At 42.5% G+C, this 17,063-nt stretch overlaps 1 protein-coding gene across 2 annotated transcripts in view; it reads right to left on the bottom strand.

The window, feature by feature from the left end:
• UXS1 (UDP-glucuronate decarboxylase 1) overlaps window positions 1-15,614 on the bottom strand; it is a 62,775-nt gene extending 47,161 nt beyond the window's left edge. Inside the window, exons 1-2 of one of the 2 annotated variants that reach the window (XM_075057233.1) lie at window positions 15,398-15,614; window positions 1,525-1,552 (exon numbers count right to left, since the gene is read on the bottom strand). In XM_075057233.1, the coding sequence (XP_074913334.1) occupies window positions 1,525-1,552; window positions 15,398-15,494 (125 nt within the window). In that variant the 5' untranslated portion in view covers window positions 15,495-15,614. Of the gene's footprint in view, window positions 1-1,524; window positions 1,553-4,671; window positions 4,742-15,397 lie in introns of those variants that run through there. The other variant, XM_075057234.1, reaches the window with a different exon arrangement.
• Window positions 15,615-17,063: the final 1,449 nt, after the last annotated feature.

The following is a 17,063-nucleotide window of genomic DNA, read 5'->3' as shown; positions in this document are numbered from 1 at the left end:
CAAATAAAATCCCTCCAGTTAACATAGTATCAATTTACTATAAGGAAGCAATGTTAAGTAATTCTTGTGAATTTTTCACGTTTTCCCAAATAACAGAAATCTACAAAAAGCTATGTGAAAAATCTGTGGAATACATAGCCTTTCCTCTCCGCTAAATGAGCAAGGAAAATTTGGAAAACCCCTTAGAATATTAAAAAGTCCCCTCAAAAACGGTTGCTACTATTGTTTATTCACAAATCCTGGAACTTACGGACTGGCACTCTGCAGTTTGGTTTTTAATGAGCTCTTTCTCCTAACAAGACAATCTTATTGGCCGAGGACCAACATCAGACCTTCAGAAATAAAGTTTTCCCCTTCGATAGCTCTATAAGGGACATCTCAAATAAGAAGTCAGATGCAGCTAATGGGAGAATTTGTAAGGACAGCTTATCAGGGAATGAACACACTGGATCCCGTGTCCACCTGCCCTTCTCAAGCCTCTCTCTGAGGTTCCTGTCCTTCCTTTGGAAATGCCCAGCTGCTCACGTAACAGCTGCTAAGCTGCCATAGTTTGCTGGTCACGATAACATGGTAATCTAAACGATATCTCCACCTGCAAGCTGCAGCAGCTCAGCAGCTGTTTGCCTAACAGCTGAACACTCTTTGCAGTAAGGGTGGGAAACTCCAAGAGGAGTAAAGTGGACAGCTTGGGACAGGAACAGATCCCAGGGTAAACTGTCCTGGGTGAATCAGAGCCCACAGAAAATTCATTATTTTTCTTACTTTGCCTCAAACTTTCTTTTCTCTGTGCTGCTAAGCATGGCAACAGAGTACCAAAACCCTTTACTCGCAAAACAGCATGGTGAAATATTTTGCCCTCCATGCCCAAAGACTTTGTTGTAGGGAACAGGCTGTCCCCATATTCTTTTCACTTTTTCCAGTTGTGTCTTCCTGGTGAATTTTCCCAGAGGACAAACACTCACACGCAAGCAGAAACACCGTGAAAATGTGCATGTTTTGCATGCGTATGCTATGCCTTCCTAGTTCTAAGGGCAAAAATTCTAGGGGACAGTGCAGGATTTTTTTGCTTTTCAGCAGTTAAACCATCAGATTCTCTCCCAATTAATTGTGAAGGAGAAAAAAAACCTCAAAACCACATTTCTAATTCTAGGTACAGAAGCATAATTATGGCAAGCAGTGGAGGATCTGCCGGTCTTCAATGTTTAAGCCTGTATTGTCACAGACATATGGTCAGACCTGTGCTGAGGAAAAGCAGAATTCAAGCCTATGTGCCCAGCTATGCCAACCAACTTGCCTGAAAAATCTAAAATCAGAAGATTAATTTATGTAAAGAACATATAACCATTTCTGAGATTGAACACCTTGTATTTGAAAAATGGTATCAGCTGCTTAGCCAAACAACAGTGTGAGCTGGTGGCTGTTCTGTTTTCTCCCTACTTGATATACAGTGATACACATTGATGGGAAAGGCAAATTAATTTTATTTCAGATAGGGATATTCAATAAAAAAATGATATACATTACCTCATATTGACAAAGTTTCCCCATACAGCTGGAAAACAAGAAAAGGGAGAACATTACAGTGTCATATAACAGTACATGGGGTCATTTTTCCTGTTATCATCAGAAGGCATTTAAAACTATATTATGTTAATCACAAATTCTCTAAGTCAGTTAGATACATGGTATATATACACACACCAAGTGACTAGAACACAGTTTAAGAGTACGGGAGGCATTCTGATGAAATTACATGAGACTACAAAAAGGTAGGAAAAATACAGTAATTCAATAAAAAAGGACTAGACTATTCCAGTGCACACCTGGAATTACCTGACCAGTAAATCAGCAAATACACTTATCTGATCACTCTCCCCGCACTATATTACATAAACAAAATGTACAAGAATTCTCTGGACTATAATTTGTCACCACACACAGATTAAACAAACCAGAATTCTGGACTTGTTTCTTAGGGATATTGAAAAAAATGGCAAGAGCAAGAAGGGAGTCTTGTAGACCTGAACCACACAAATTGGAAATTGCAGACTGACAAGAGTGAAAACACTGGCCACTACAGGCAGTAGCTGAACCAGTCCAAAGAGGTGCCACAAGAGTCCGGCATTAAAGGTAGCAAATGCTTGTGCGCACACGAGTTCTCTCTCTAAATATATATATGTATTGCGATGCAGACACAAAAAGTACCTAAGCAATACAACCAAACACCTCACTAAGCAAACAAAGATCATTTATTACACTGTTTGTATGGAAAAAAGTTTTAAGGAAGACAAACCGCAGTATAAAATAGCACAGCAAACATGAATCAGCTGTTTCTCTGTGTTCACAAAAAGATTCATCTGCCCAATTTATTTTCTACTAGAAAACAAAATCTTCTGAAACTGTTCAGGGTTTAAGTGACTACACGAAGACTATCAGAACATGGATTTTCCTTTTAACTTTCAACTAGGACAGAGAATGTAGTTTAAAGTGAAAAAAAGGAGAAGCCATAAATCAGGCTAAACTACAGAGCTGACAACTTCAGATCGTCAAAACAAGGTTAATATGCAACAGTTACGTAAGGGACTCTGCAACAACAAGCAACACAGGAAATATATACCAAATATCTCCAGAAAATCATTCTGCAATTGCTCTTTAAGAGACAAGGCTCAACCTAAGGATCCAGATTACACTGGGTCTTAAGAAGGAGGAGTAGCCTATATACAGTTATTAACACACATATAGAAAGCTTCTGAAGTGTCCTTGGTTTTTGTAAGCTGCGCTTCAGGCCTCATGTAGCAGCCAATGAAGTATTTTGCCTAGATTCAGGGTTTGCACATACATTTTCATGATTATTACTTATTGATCTCAAGCAAATGGTGAGGTGCTACAGAAAGAAGAAAACAAAAAATTCTGCTACAGTCACAGGCACCTCCCAGGCAACAGAAGAAAGGAAACATACCCAGGAAAGAGGAGTGGGGAGGACACAAGTGAGAATGCAGTAATGCAGTCACTGTTCCACCCTTCAGGGGATGGCAAAGTTACTGAACTGTCTTTAACTCCTGTGTGCCGCTGAGTAATTCAAAGAGTAACTCAAACGAATCCATGACAGACTATCAAACAAACTGTAAGAGGGCACTGCAATATCTGTAGTGTCATCACAAAACCTCTGTCGTTTTCTGGGGAAAAGATAAGGAAGCTTTATATTAGAGCAGATGATCAATAAAATCTAACCAAATTTAAAAAACACTGTGGATTTTATGTTAATTAGATAAAGTAAATTCTCTGCGGGAAAAGGGATACAGTGCTGAGCACTAAGTTAAATTCAAGCTATTCACCCGCTGGCTGGGATTTCATAATTATTTATGATAACCTTGATGGAAAAACTTTTTTTTTTCTTTTTTTCAGTGAATGATGACCATCTGGCAACTACAGGTACAGAATTCTCAAGTTATACATTACTCATCTATACTTACAAGCAGTTATTTTTCTGGGCTACAGAAACCCGAACAAATATTGTTTACACAGTGGCAGGAAACATCTGGGCTTAGATGGTGAAGCAGGAATTGATGAAAAAATGACTTGCTAGCTGCACCACAGATACCATCCTGCCAGTTTTGTTGCAAAGACAGTGCAGCTATATTGCATACAAGAAACAGGCTTTCTAAAGAAAACATGGTAATTGTGTGTGCTCAGTGTCCACAGCACAGAAGGGGAGCTCAGAGGCATTTGTGTACTTCCAGAAACACTATGCTCGATATCCCAGTTCTGTAGGAGTAAATGACCTTCCGTTAAACTTCTAGGAAGCGTAGTTTTGTACCATTGCAAAAAAGAATGAAACTGCAAAATGAACCACATCGGAAATACCATATGGAGGGATCTGAAGAATCCCGAAGTCTCTCTCACATGCAGAGAGGTGCTGCAGAAACTCGCTTGAATGTACAGCCCTCACAAGGGATTCTGAACACACAATTCTAAGGAGGATCTCTTCGGCTACTGCATGTTCACATACAGCTTATGTCAAGGTTGAAGGGATCAGAGGTAAAGTTTTGCACTACAGTGGAATAAAGGTTTTGTTGTTTTTTTGCTAAATGCACATCACAGTTGCTTATATAATGGGCTTACACAGCTGCAGAACCAGCAGCGTGACTATGACTTACAGAAGATTTCCTTGACTTGTTGCTTTCTTGCCCTAAAGGTTATGCCAAGGCCAGTTTGATATTCAAGCAAGAATGATGGAGACATATTAAGGCAAGTGGGCCCAAATCCACAAGCAGAATGATGCAGAATTACAAGCCTGAATCCAAGATGAAATCCCTCAGAGGCACCATAAAACCCCTTGACAGGCCCACCAAGTTCAGGCACCAAAAGCTACAGACGTGTGGATGATTAAAAAAGCTTCCATACCAGCAAGGTCATGAATCAGGCACTCCACATAAACCCAGTTTTCAAAAGCATCACACTCCTAATGGACCCAATTTGAACAAACACTAACATAACTGAGTACCTCACTGTAAAAGCCAGTCTTAAAAAAACACAATTAAAAAAAATTCCAACTCTAAAGCCATATCTTTTAAGCCAAGTGATATTCATTCAGGATAATAGTCCTATGCCAATTCTCAAACCTTAGAGATTTAACACCCTCACCCCCCCACAGCCACACACAGTACATACTGTATAAAGAACTTCCTATTGATTGAGTTAGAGAGCATTCATGGACGGAGAGTCTTCCTGCCATCTCCCGAAACTCTGTGCAAGGGAAGAACTCACAATTAATTCAACTAGACAAACAAAAGCATGATTTGTAACCAAACAATTAAGACACTCACCCACAAGAGAGAAGAAATAAAGGTTCTGCTCATTCTCTCAAAGACTATTTGTAAACCTGACCCAATGACAGATTAAGGTACTAATAAATTGCCATTAGGGAAGAGATCAGAATATCTGGATTTTTCTGAGACACATGAAAGCCTGGTTTAACAGCCTGAAGGAGAAAGGTGTAGTCCTATTTGGGCTCGATCTGTTCTGGGATGTTTTTTCCCCTCTGCATCCCTTCCATAAAATAATGAGAACAATTTATTGTAGCATTTTTGCAAGGATTAATTGCAAGTACCGTGAAGATTAAAAGTACATCAGAGACATTAATCACTCCCACAGACATTAAAGTGACAGCTTCCAGAGGAGAATGATATGCCTTGGATGAAGTGATAAAGAGCTGTACTTTTAGAAAAGAGTAGATTTGTTTCTTAAAGCCTTAATCACAGTGCTATTATTAAAGAGGTATTTACATTTTGCCAACTAAACATTAATCACTCATGGTTTTCAGAAAACCCCAATCCTCTTTTTTTGTTTGGTTTGTTGTTTGGGGTTTTCTTCCTCTCCAGCCTCTGAGAGATAAAGCTGTAACTATCTGGCAAGCACAGTCTTATGGTAAAATTGTTGTAGATTTCCAAAACATCTCAAAACTACCTTAAACAAAAGCCAGTCAGTCACAGATGAGTAAAGAATGGTTTTCTTTCTACTGAATACATTTATATTCCTGGAAATTTAAATGTTTGTCTAGTTTTTCTAGAGAAGACCCTTTCTGAAATTATGCTGGATGCAGAGCAGTACAATGACTGGGCTACTTTCAGCAAGGAATATTCCAAGAGCTATCCTTTGGATACAAGCCAACCCTGCCTACATGAAGTAAACAAAAAAAAAAACCCCACAAAATCTGTTAAGTCACACTCACTAAAGTACAACAGAAATCCCAAGCAATTTGCTGTTGAGCATCCACGATTAAATGGACACTTCCCTATCTATCATAGTCAGAATTTCAGCTCTGACCAGCTGCACTTCATAGCAGGCAAGAATCATTCTTCTAGATCCTCAGAATATAGGAACAGGATGTATGCTTTCACCTGAATGTCCTCCGAGTCTGTCATCTGCAATAATACTTACTGTACAGGTTTCTATAAACCACACATTACTACTCCAGAAACCTTGCATGCCTTCATCCATAGTAGGCTGGGAACCAGAAGAATAACACTATCACAATCTGAAGGTGGGAAAAAACAGAATCTCAAAGGAAGCCTGTGCCTTTACCCCAGGATAAACCCTCTTCTCTGGGTCTCTTTAAATAACATTAAAATCAAGTCATAGACTATCTCAAGGCACTGACAGTAATAACCACTCATAATCTGAAATTAGTGATAATATTAGTTTCAGCATCACATACATTTTAAAACAGATGTTTTGAAAAGAGAGACCATGATGCCCAGGGAGATCCAACTGTACCAAAAAAAAAATGCAATCTCTTTTAAAACCATTTTCTTTCCCAATGGCTTTGTTGTTTGCATTTTCAAGACACTCAGTTAAAAAAAACTTTTACACAAATTTTTGTCTAAGTAGATATAGCTGAAAACACAGGGATTTCTCCCTGTATCGCCCTCCTTACAACCTCTGGTCCTCAGAATAAAAAGAGTACAAGACGATGTTCATTTCAAACAGATCTCACTATCAACAGAAACAGCATGTAGGAACAATATGAATTGATATACAGTCATAACCTGAATTTCTAAAGCAAGATTGTAAGCTCTGAATGTCTAGAGTGAATTGCTTCAGCCAAACTTTCTATTTCAATGAGATGCAATGTCATTCAAAACATTGTTTGTTTTTGTCCTTAAATCTGACTCTCCATAGTCACTCAGCAGCTTCAGTCTCCTGGTAGGAATAAGCTTTTTGTCTCCAGAGAAAAACTTGACAAAAAGGAAAAGTAGGCAAAGGGAGGTCATAAAATGCTTATCATTAGAGATGCATTAAAGTCTTAATTTAATTCTTTTACAGATCTGAATTAGATATGTAATAACGTAAAGAAAACTTATTTCCTTTCGGAAACTATTATTTCCCACACAACATCTTGTTGTTAAATTGGAGACAGACAGGTTTCATGGATGGACTACTCAATGGATAAGGAATTGGTTGGGTGGCCATATCCAAAGGGTTGCGGTCAACCGCTCAACATCCAAAGGGAGATCAGTAACAAGTGGTGTCCCTTGGGTGTCGGGGTTGTGACCGGTACTAATAAAGACACAGACAGTGGGATTGAGCACACCCGCAGCAGGTTTGCAGATGATACCAAGCTGAGTAGTGCCACTGAGGGAAGGGATGAAATCCAGAAGGACCTTGACAGGCTTAAGGAGTGGGCAAATACAAACTTCACGAAGTTCAACAAGGCCGAGCACAACGTCTGGCACCGGGGTCGGGGTAATCACCAGTATCAGTACAGACTGGGTTATGAATGCACTGAGCGCAGCCCTGCAGAGAAGGGCTTGGGGGTACTGGTGGAGGAAGAATTGGACACGAGCTGGCAACGTGCACTCGCAGCCCAGAAAGCCAACCGCATCCTGGGCTGCATAACAAGAAGCGTGGCCAGCAGGTCGAGGGAGGGGATTCTCCCCCTCTATCTACTCCACTCTCGTGAGACCCCACCCGGAGTATTGTGTCCAGCTGTGGGGTCCCCAGTACAAGAAAGACATGGACTTCTTGGAGCAAGGCCAGAGGAGGACCACAAAGATGATCGGAGGGCTGGAGCACCTCTCCTATGAGGAAAGGCTGAGTGAGTTGGGGTTGTTCAGCCTAGAGAAGAGAAGGCTCCGGGGAGAGCTGATTGCAGGCTTTCAGTACTTAAAGGGGGCTTATAAGAAAGATGGGGACAGACTTTTTAGCAGGGCCTGTAGTGATAGGACAAGGGGCAACGGAGTTAATCTGAAAGAGAGTAGGTTTAAATTAGATAAAAGGAAGTAATTCTTTACTTATGAGAGTAGTGAGGTGCTGGAACAGGTTGCCCAGAGAAGCTGTGGATGCCCCATCCCTGGAAGTGTTCAAGGCCAGGCTGGATGGGGCTTGGGGCATCCTGGTCTAGTGGAAGGTATCCCTGCCCACAGCAGGGGGGTTGGACTAGATGATCTTTAAAGGTCCCTTCCAACCCAAACCATTCTGTGATTTGGCTGGCCAAAGCATTTCAAACTGCATTTTATAGTCTAGATTCCTTAACAACAAAAAAACCCAACTCGGCTGCATCCTACCTGTAGTTCCAGTAGTCTGTTAATTTGCTTTAGAAAGTTATTAGACTGATTAGAGTATGTTGCAGTATTAGTGGCAATAACAACATACAATTACTCATCATAACTTTTTATTATGGAATGTCACCTTCCTGGGTGATGTTTATGGTTATGCCTCTGGGGAATGTACAATAATTTGAATATAAAAAAATAAAAGTCTACTCCTCTGGTATGTCTATACAGATTTCTGTATGGCAAGTAGTTCTTACTGTTATATTTCCTGAACTGACATCATGTTCGACAGTAAAGTTCCTGCTTTACAGGAACAAAATCAAAGACAGCAGATAGGAACTGTAGGTTTTCCCACACGGGAAGTACCCTAGAGACCAGGATACAGGGTTTTCTGAAGGGGAAGATGCTTTCTTTTCAACTTGGATAACACCACTACTCTATGTCAATCCCTCAGCTAGTCATCACCTAGCAAAACAAAGGTAACAGTCACCAGAACGTTTTTTTATCTTCTCTTAAGAACAAATACTTAAACTTCGGCAAACTGATACACTCCTACAGGTGTGAGATATAACATTATGCAAATTTTCTTTCTTTACAAGAGTTAATGGAGCTTCATATTGGGTGGGAAGCTAACCATGAATACTTATTCTAACATTTCAGTTACCATCATCACTTTATGACTGAATTCTGTTCTTCGTTTCCCCGATGGCAAATTCTTTCAAGCTCTTCTGTTAAGTCTTTTTTCCAGTTCTCTGTTCAGTGTTTCTACTCCTTCCTATCTCATATCTTTAGCATATCATTCTTTACCACTACTCATCCATTTTTGTCTATCCTTTGTATTTTTCCACAAGTAAGGTAATAGACTCCAATTGTCAGTTACTACAAACAGGAAAAAAAATATCCAATATTTACAACAAAAAAACAGAATGCACGTAACTCACAAGTTATGAACTTCCAAACAGGATCTTCAATTTTCATCACCACATATACTTGAGTGTGCCTGAACATTGTAAAACTTTCTAGCCTTGAATTTACTGGCTTGAAACAACAAAGTGGTTTGCAAATACATTGACTGCCTACAAAAGGTTTGAAATTCCCAAGGAGACAACAGAAGGACTTTGACCTATGCTTGACTGGAGTACCATGTAATAATTACATTCTGAATCAGGTCAAAATTATTTTGGCAATGTGAAAGCTAAGCAATCTAAATTGCTAATGTCCCTGTGTCCCCTTTTCACTTAATAATAGAGAAAGAACTGAAAACCCTGAGTGTCTTTCCTTAAATAGCAGCAGATGATAAAAAAACCAAAAAACTATGAAATGACATCTGTCTCCACATAAATCTGATCTACACAATTCAAAGGCACAAAATTTGTTGAGAAAAGCATTTTCTCCCTTTGCTGTAAAGCAACACAGCAGGTTAAAGAAACCAAGAGAAACCTTCTAAGCCAACAGACCCGCATGTGTTGTTAGGGCCACACATCTCCCTATTTTGAGTGAAGGAAAGAGAAAGCAGCAGAACTATTATCTCAACAACTGGAATATAGCATATGCAGTTTTACACAAATCATGCTCTCCCCAATCTAGACAGCAGCCCTAATTTTTTAAATGCCTTTTTTTTTTTTAAAAAAAAAAGGGGGAGGGGGGCACTGTCTTCTTTAATTCAGCCCTTGACCTTCCCTTGGTTTCCCAGACATGGCTAGCAGAACTGTGGGACATTTTTCAAGAAACTCAAAGAGGCAGAGAATGTTCCACACTCCCAAAATAACGCTGATACACCAGCATGCATGTCAAACCCCAGAAACTGAGCAGCCACCCGAAGTAACATGACTCAAATTAGGGTAGCAATCAAATGAGGGGTCATGACTCAAATCGATTATCTTCAGCATTTTAAGTTTGTTGACTGCCAAGATCATTTTCAGCAGACTCACAGCATGCTCCAACGGTCAGCACTGTAACTGAAACAAACTCACTTTTCCCAGTTAACTTTTACAAACCCCTTCAGGTAAGTTGGTGCAGTAACCCCCACCTCTCCCTACCCCCCTAGGGTCCATGAAGGAGAAGTTGAAAACTACCAGTTTCAACTGAACTCTGCTTTGGTCAACCAACCTTACAGAAATAAAACAAGCAATATAAATGATAGGGAAACATTTCCTCTTCGCAAAAACAGAGGGGAAAGAAGATGAAAGCCCTAAGATTGTTTGTCCTTGAGTAGAATGACGACAGCACCACCTCCTGCACATGCCACAGAAAAGACAAATGTTTAGGGGAGATAAAATATTAAAGACAAATACTAAAGACAAATATTAAATGGAGATAAGCTGGGAACTGTAAGGGTGAATTTCTCCAGGATGGCAAAAAAAGGTTTAAAACATCATGGCTAGCCAAGCAGAGTTGGAGTCCATCTATTTCTGACAAACTCAGCTGAAGCGTGAACAAATTTTCATAAGCTACATGGCTACGGCTAGTTGGAAGCCTGATGAGCGGGGAATTGGAAGCTGCTGAAGACAGTTAACTTATTTGCATAAACCCACAGATGAAAGGCAGCTCTGCAGGACATGAAGCCAGCAAGCAAATGTTTTTGGGTTGTTTGTTTTGGTGGAGAATCCATGGCATGCTGACACAAAAAGCAGGCAAGCCTGATGTCACATCAGACCACTTCTAACTCTTCCATGGCCAGTCAATCCTGCTGTCTAGTTGTAAAACAGCTGGGGAAGGAAGATTTCTGGTATTCTCCACAGCAGTGCTGAATAACTTTCAGACAGCTAGCCTGAAGCAATAGGACAGGACCAAATTCACAGCTACTTTTCTTTTATGAAAAGTGAAAGTAAAAGCTTATCGGAACACAACACTAAGTAGCATTTAACCTTTGTTTTGAACACATGCAGGACAAGTAACATGCAGGGGAATGGTAAAATTCAAACCGAAAAGCTTACTCACACCCTGATATTCTGAGAAGAGCACATTACATTCTTCCCAGCTGATGGAAATCTGACAAAACCAAACGGCTAACCTTGTAAAACAAACACAGAGACTAACAATGCTGGGAGAAGTCAAGCCACTACACTGCAGGATGTACTTCCCTCACATTATTTTGACACTTTGTTTTTAAGTTGTTTCAGCAGCTGTGCTGTAATTTATCTTATAAAGGTAACAAGGTCTTAATCTTGGATCTCATGACAGCACCCTACTATTCATTCTTTTTTCCCTTGGAGAAGGAACAAGGCTACTGACATACTTCCCGAGAACCATTCGATCTACAAATGAGCACAGAAAACTGTTATACTTTACCAGAAATAGAGCTCTAACTTTATTTTCACTAAGAACATGCAACTCCCTTGTTATACCAAGACATCAGTAGATTATTTACAGTAGCACCAAGATTAAAGCAAACCATACAGATTGACAAGCTCTGGTCTTTAAATTCTGGCTACAAGATTTTACAGTGTTATTTCCAACAACTTAAAGTCCTGATTCTACAAAGACAGCCTCACTAAAGCATCTCAGTATGCCTACATAAAGCTGAATAAACATTTAAAACTTCAAAGGGAATGAATTGAAGGTGTCCATGTATTGACATACCAACCCACAAACAGGTGGGCTTTTAAAAAAAACAAAAAAAAACCAAACCCAAACAAACCATACTCTCAGCCTGCACATAAGTTACTCATATTGTGATGGCACTGGATTTTATTTTTTTTTTACAATTTCTATTTAATTGGTTGCTGGTTTATGATCCATCTACATTTCTTGTTACAGGCAACAAAAATCAATTAAATCCACTTCACTTGTGTTTATAATCACCTCATGTTCTTAAGCTGTGGTTTTACAGAGGCTTCAAGATGATGCAAGTGCAGCCCATAACTGAAAGGATTTGTTTCAGTCCACCTCCACATTCTCCCTCTCTCCTTTGGTTAGCGCTAGCACTCCTGCAGTATCTTGCTGGGGGTTAAACCAGACAAAATCTGTAAAGGAAGACTTTGTCCCTCTAAAAGAGCAATGAAAATTCAACCTTTGGGCAAGGCTTCCCATCATACATAGCACAGTATAGCTGTGTAATGTTCACAGAAGGAGATAGCACTGCAAGTGAGTCAACTGAGCTAATTCTGAAAAATAATAAAAGAAAAACAGTAGCATCCTACCAGATTACAGAGTGATTCAGACAGCTCCCTAGCTGCACTATCTCCAGATTCATCAATTGGGTGATGGAGAATAAAATCATCCCTTTCAACTAAGGCCTACAGACAGGGAAGGTAAACATTAGTTAAACTCTGTTCACTTCAGTTTTGCCAGGGAACAGTTGTTTAAATTACAACAGCTTTTAACTGCCTGCTGCATAGAAATGCTCCTTTTGGGTTCTATTTTCATACAGACAAACTATGCATAGCACACTGTTTCAAGTGAAGAACTTTTTTTTAAATTAATAGAAATTAGTTTTACAGAAATGAGACATCAAATATCACTTTAATTCAAACCCAGATGTAAAGTAATGATCCTTCTTACTCTAAGTGCCACTAGGGAAACCAGTGAAGTCCATAAAAAGAGTTCTAGGTACCTTTAACATGAGCCTGACTGTGCACCTCACGTCATGGTGGCACTTTAACCAAAGCCAACAAGACTCCTTAGGTGAGACACTAATTGTAGACCTGCAAAGCACATGATGGCAACGCTGCAAACAGCACTCCAGCTGCCCATTTCACCACTGCACAGCCTCCTCAGTTGGGCCAAAACAGCTGTCTGAATACCCACACTGCCAAACAGTTATAATCTGAAAAGGTGATCTTAGTCCAGACTGCTGCCTTTAGCTGGTGCACAGCACAGAAATTTAAGTCCTTGTACATGGTGGATGCTGGTGGGAAGTGGGAGATGTGGAGCAGGGATACCTAAGCCAGCTTAGCCATCCAACACCTTGTGCTGTGAAACTACCGAGAGAGCCCCTCGATGACTCTCGAGAGTGAGATAGCAGAGAGCCTTTCAACCGCCTGTAATAAGCCCTTCCTCCAGTTTGCAAACCCTCACAGGGAAGTTCTTCAGGCACGTTTGTAACAAATTTGCATTCAATGTCAGAAGCTTTTTATGAAATAAGACACTTTTAGAAAAGATACTCCCTAAACATTCTCTCAGGGTTTCACACACAAACTGACAAAATGGCACTATCAAAAAAGTCCTATCTCCTAGTTCATAAAAAAATAATGTACTTGCCAAGTATTTCATTCCCTGTAACACAATGTGCTCCAAATTTGATTCCCCATGTACTGACACTGAATGGAAATTCACGGAAAGGAGGTGCACAGCCTGAAAACACTTAGTCTTTTGGAGAGTGCTTGAGAAAGAAGGAATGTAAGAAGTGCCAGCACATACACCTACACCAGCAGATCAGTTTTCTCAGATTCTATGCTATTTTAGTCTGGCCTTATCTGACTGCAACCAGAGCACAGTGATGATTCAGTAATATTGCAGGGAGTACACTTTTAGGATAGGGGCATGGGTTCATAATCACCTCCATAGAAAAGAAAACAAAAAATAGTCTCTCTTACAATCTGTTAGACCAGTGGCATCTGCTAGCATACTATATTGAAGACAGAGCCATAGTTAATGATTCCACTACTTTTGACCACTAGTCAAAAGATTGAAAAGCACAGCAACAACACGTTACATTTGCAAAAAACATAATCCCATCAGACACCAACCTATTCCCTTTTCAAGCTACTTTTTGCCACACTGACCTGTAGTCCTTCTCCTCCTCCATTTTTTCTGAATCCCAAAGAACAACCAGAAACAAGCTGCAGGAAGACTTCTATGACTTACAGCCCAGACAACCAAAATCATATGGCAGTTTTTCCCTTCCTTAAGGCTAACTTTTACTCACAAAGCTAGAAAGCAAAGACCAACTACCATGCACAGAATCTAATCAATAGCCAGGTTCCAATGACCATGTCAATTGCCACTCAGTTCCAGTATTTTCACAGCAGCGTAGCAACATTGTTTTCAAAATTAAGTATCATTTCTGGCAAAACATCAAACTCTTTCAAAATGAAAACATACATTAAGCTGTCCCTGCTTCAATATGCATGGGACCTGAAGTCACTTGGACAAACAAACTGTCCTAAGAGTCAAAGCTGGCACACAACTTCAACGATAACAGCAGTATCTAAATAATGAGGTCCTGCTAACACGGTAACATATGGTAGTAAAGTGAATTCCTACGCTGTGTTTCTGGGGTAGGAAACACCACCCCTTCTGCCAAATAACTTGAGCTGTACCTCTCCACCCTCCCAAATGCAAAGGGAGGATCCTAAATCTGATGCACACACCCATCCCCAAAGCTAGCTCACCTATATGTGCTTTGAAGCATCGAGAGAATCGTGTGTCCCTAGCCAAGCTGACAAGGCTTCAAAGATCCTTCCTTACGATGTTCCATCTACATAAAATCAACTTAAACCAAAGCAGGCCAACATACAATAAACTAAATATGAAAAGTGCAACAGAAAAATCTGGACCAGAAAAGGAAGGGAGCTGACAGGACAACGTTATAAATCTGAGACTGACTCACGCCTAATAACTGGAGTCATAAACATCCCTGTCAGTGGTTATTCTAAGATCTTCCCAAATACCGTCGTGCCCCTTGTCAGGCTCTTAAGACTCCAGCTCCGTGCTGAGCTAACAAACAAACCCACAAACATTTATTTACCCACCCAAAGGACATCGGAGGAGTCTACAAAAACCAGAACACGAGGCCTGCCCTGGAAAACTTCCCTCACGCCGCTACCAGGTTAAGACCGAGGCGGACAAAGAGCGGTCTGAGGAGCTCGCCTGCGGAAATACTTTACTCCTCGGAGCCACGTCTCCCTGTCACCGCTCCCCCTCAGCCTCCCTCCTCACCTCACGCCTGGGGCTCGGCCTGAAGGGCCTCCCGCCGGGCGCCGAGCGGGAAGAAGCGCGGCCGCCCGTCCCCTCAGGAAGCCGGCCCCAACGGCCGCCGCGGGGGTGGGGGGGACATGGCGGGTGGTCCTTCCCCGGGACGGGGCAAGGGGAAAGATGCCTGACAGGGCGTCCTCCGCGGAGGGTGGGGGGGACATGGCGGGTGGTCCTTCCCCGGGACGGGGCAAGGGGAAAGATGCCTGACAGGGCGTCCTCCGCCACGGCCTAGCCGGCAACTCGCCGGACTTGGGGAAGTTTCAGCAGGGCAGGGAGGCGGGCTGAGGGGAGGAAGCCCCTCAGCCCCCCGCGATGCTTCACAACCGCACCGAGAGCAACGAGGCGCGGGAGGAACCGCCGCCACCTTCTAGCGAGCAATGAATGGCCGGGCCAGACCCACCCCCACCCCCCCTCAGCTCACTCACAAGCGACATAAGCGACGAAGGCGAGCCCCATGAGCAGCTTCATCCTCCTCCGGTTGATGGCGGTCAACAAGCGCAGCAGCGGCCCCTTGCTCACCATGCCCAGCCGCACGCAGCGCCGGGAGCCTGCACGGCCGGCCACGCCACCGGGCTCGGCTCCCCTCGGCTCGCCTCGGCTCCGCTCGGCTCCCCCCGCCCGGGAACCGTCGGCGCAGGCGCAGTGGCGCCCACCCGCTCTCCCGCCTGTCCTCCCTCCGCTCCCTCCCGCGGTAGATGCGGTCGGCGGCCGGAACGGCGGCGGCGCATGCGCAGTTCGCGATGGCTGTGGGGCCGCCGTCTCCCCCGGTTCCCGGGCTGGGCTGTGGGGCTTCGTTACCGTTCGCCTTTACTTCGTGACAAGCGACGGGTGCTCGGCTAGAGGCTGCCTCCCGCAGAGAGTGCCTGAGGGAAGGGCGTCCACAGCCTCTCCGTGCCCTTGGCCTGGGCTTTCGGGGTGCTTCAGCCTCGGCGGCCTTGGTCACCGGGGGCCTCCTGTGGTGGCCCTTGGGTGGTGACCTGCCGGGACGGACAGACGGACAGACATGGGCACACACACAGACAAAATGTGTGTCACGCTGCCTCCTTCAGCGCGTCGTAGTTGGGAGGCACCATTTGCCTCATCCCAGATGTGCTTTCCATCTCTTTGCTGTGATAAATGGAAAACCTTGGGATTCCCCCTCCCCCCAAAAGTAACAGTTTATGAATTTGCCTCTGTCCAGGATAACGAGATTGCAGTTCCTTTGAAATGGTTTACGTTCCTACTGCAGCTTCCATCCAAAGTCCTTGTGGCCTGTTGCAAACCACAGATCCTTATTCGCCTGGGACGGCAGGCACCTTCCTCGCGTGTCAAAACGTGTTCTCCTGCCAATAAAATACACTCAATCGGAAGAGAAATCTCCCTCCACAACCCAACCGTCCCCCCTGAGTAGTGCGGCCTTCACACAGTTTCTAAGGGATATTCTTTCTCAACACTCCTCTCCCACAGGGGAAGACTGCGAGAGCAAGTGTTCTTGAATTAAATGACCAGATTGGATCCTTTAATTTCAGCATAGAAATACAGCTTGTTTACACCAAAGAAACACTGACCTCTGTCAAACAGAGACCCGCACAGTTAACGAGAGTTAACCCCCTCCTTATTACGAGGAGTAACGTCAGTCAAATGTGGGAGTCTGGGAAGGGTAGGTGCAGTATGAAGCTGTTCGGAGTGATTAAGAAGATCTCCATGCGGCCCAGAGAGGCAAAGTGACTTTATTCAGGAAGCCTTGAGAATTGAAATTTCCTAACTCCTAATCCTGTGCTTTGATTGTGAGGCCGCTCCTTTCCTCTTGACTTTTGTTTCCTTTGATTTGTATTTGATATACTTTACTTGCCTGTTAATTCCACTGCTTGTAGCTATGTGGAGAAAAGGCAATAAAAATATCACCATCTAAAACACAATGGAGCACCAAATTCATCTGCATAGTGATCGCTCAACTAGTAACAGAGTTTTATACCAGGAGTACATTTGGCCATCAAAAAGCTATAGATGAACAGTGCTGCATGAAAGCTAGAGAATATTACAGTCTTATTCCCATCCTGCACCTCAAACTTGCGTTGTTTTCAGTGAGGATTTTCCGTAATGGTATCCACA

This window comes from Buteo buteo, chromosome 25 (genome assembly GCF_964188355.1).
Source record: "Buteo buteo chromosome 25, bButBut1.hap1.1, whole genome shotgun sequence".
In the NCBI taxonomy this organism is placed as follows: Eukaryota; Metazoa; Chordata; class Aves; order Accipitriformes; family Accipitridae; genus Buteo; species Buteo buteo.
Note: the sequence above shows the minus strand (reverse complement) of the source record. Positions and strands in the feature narration are given on the sequence as shown.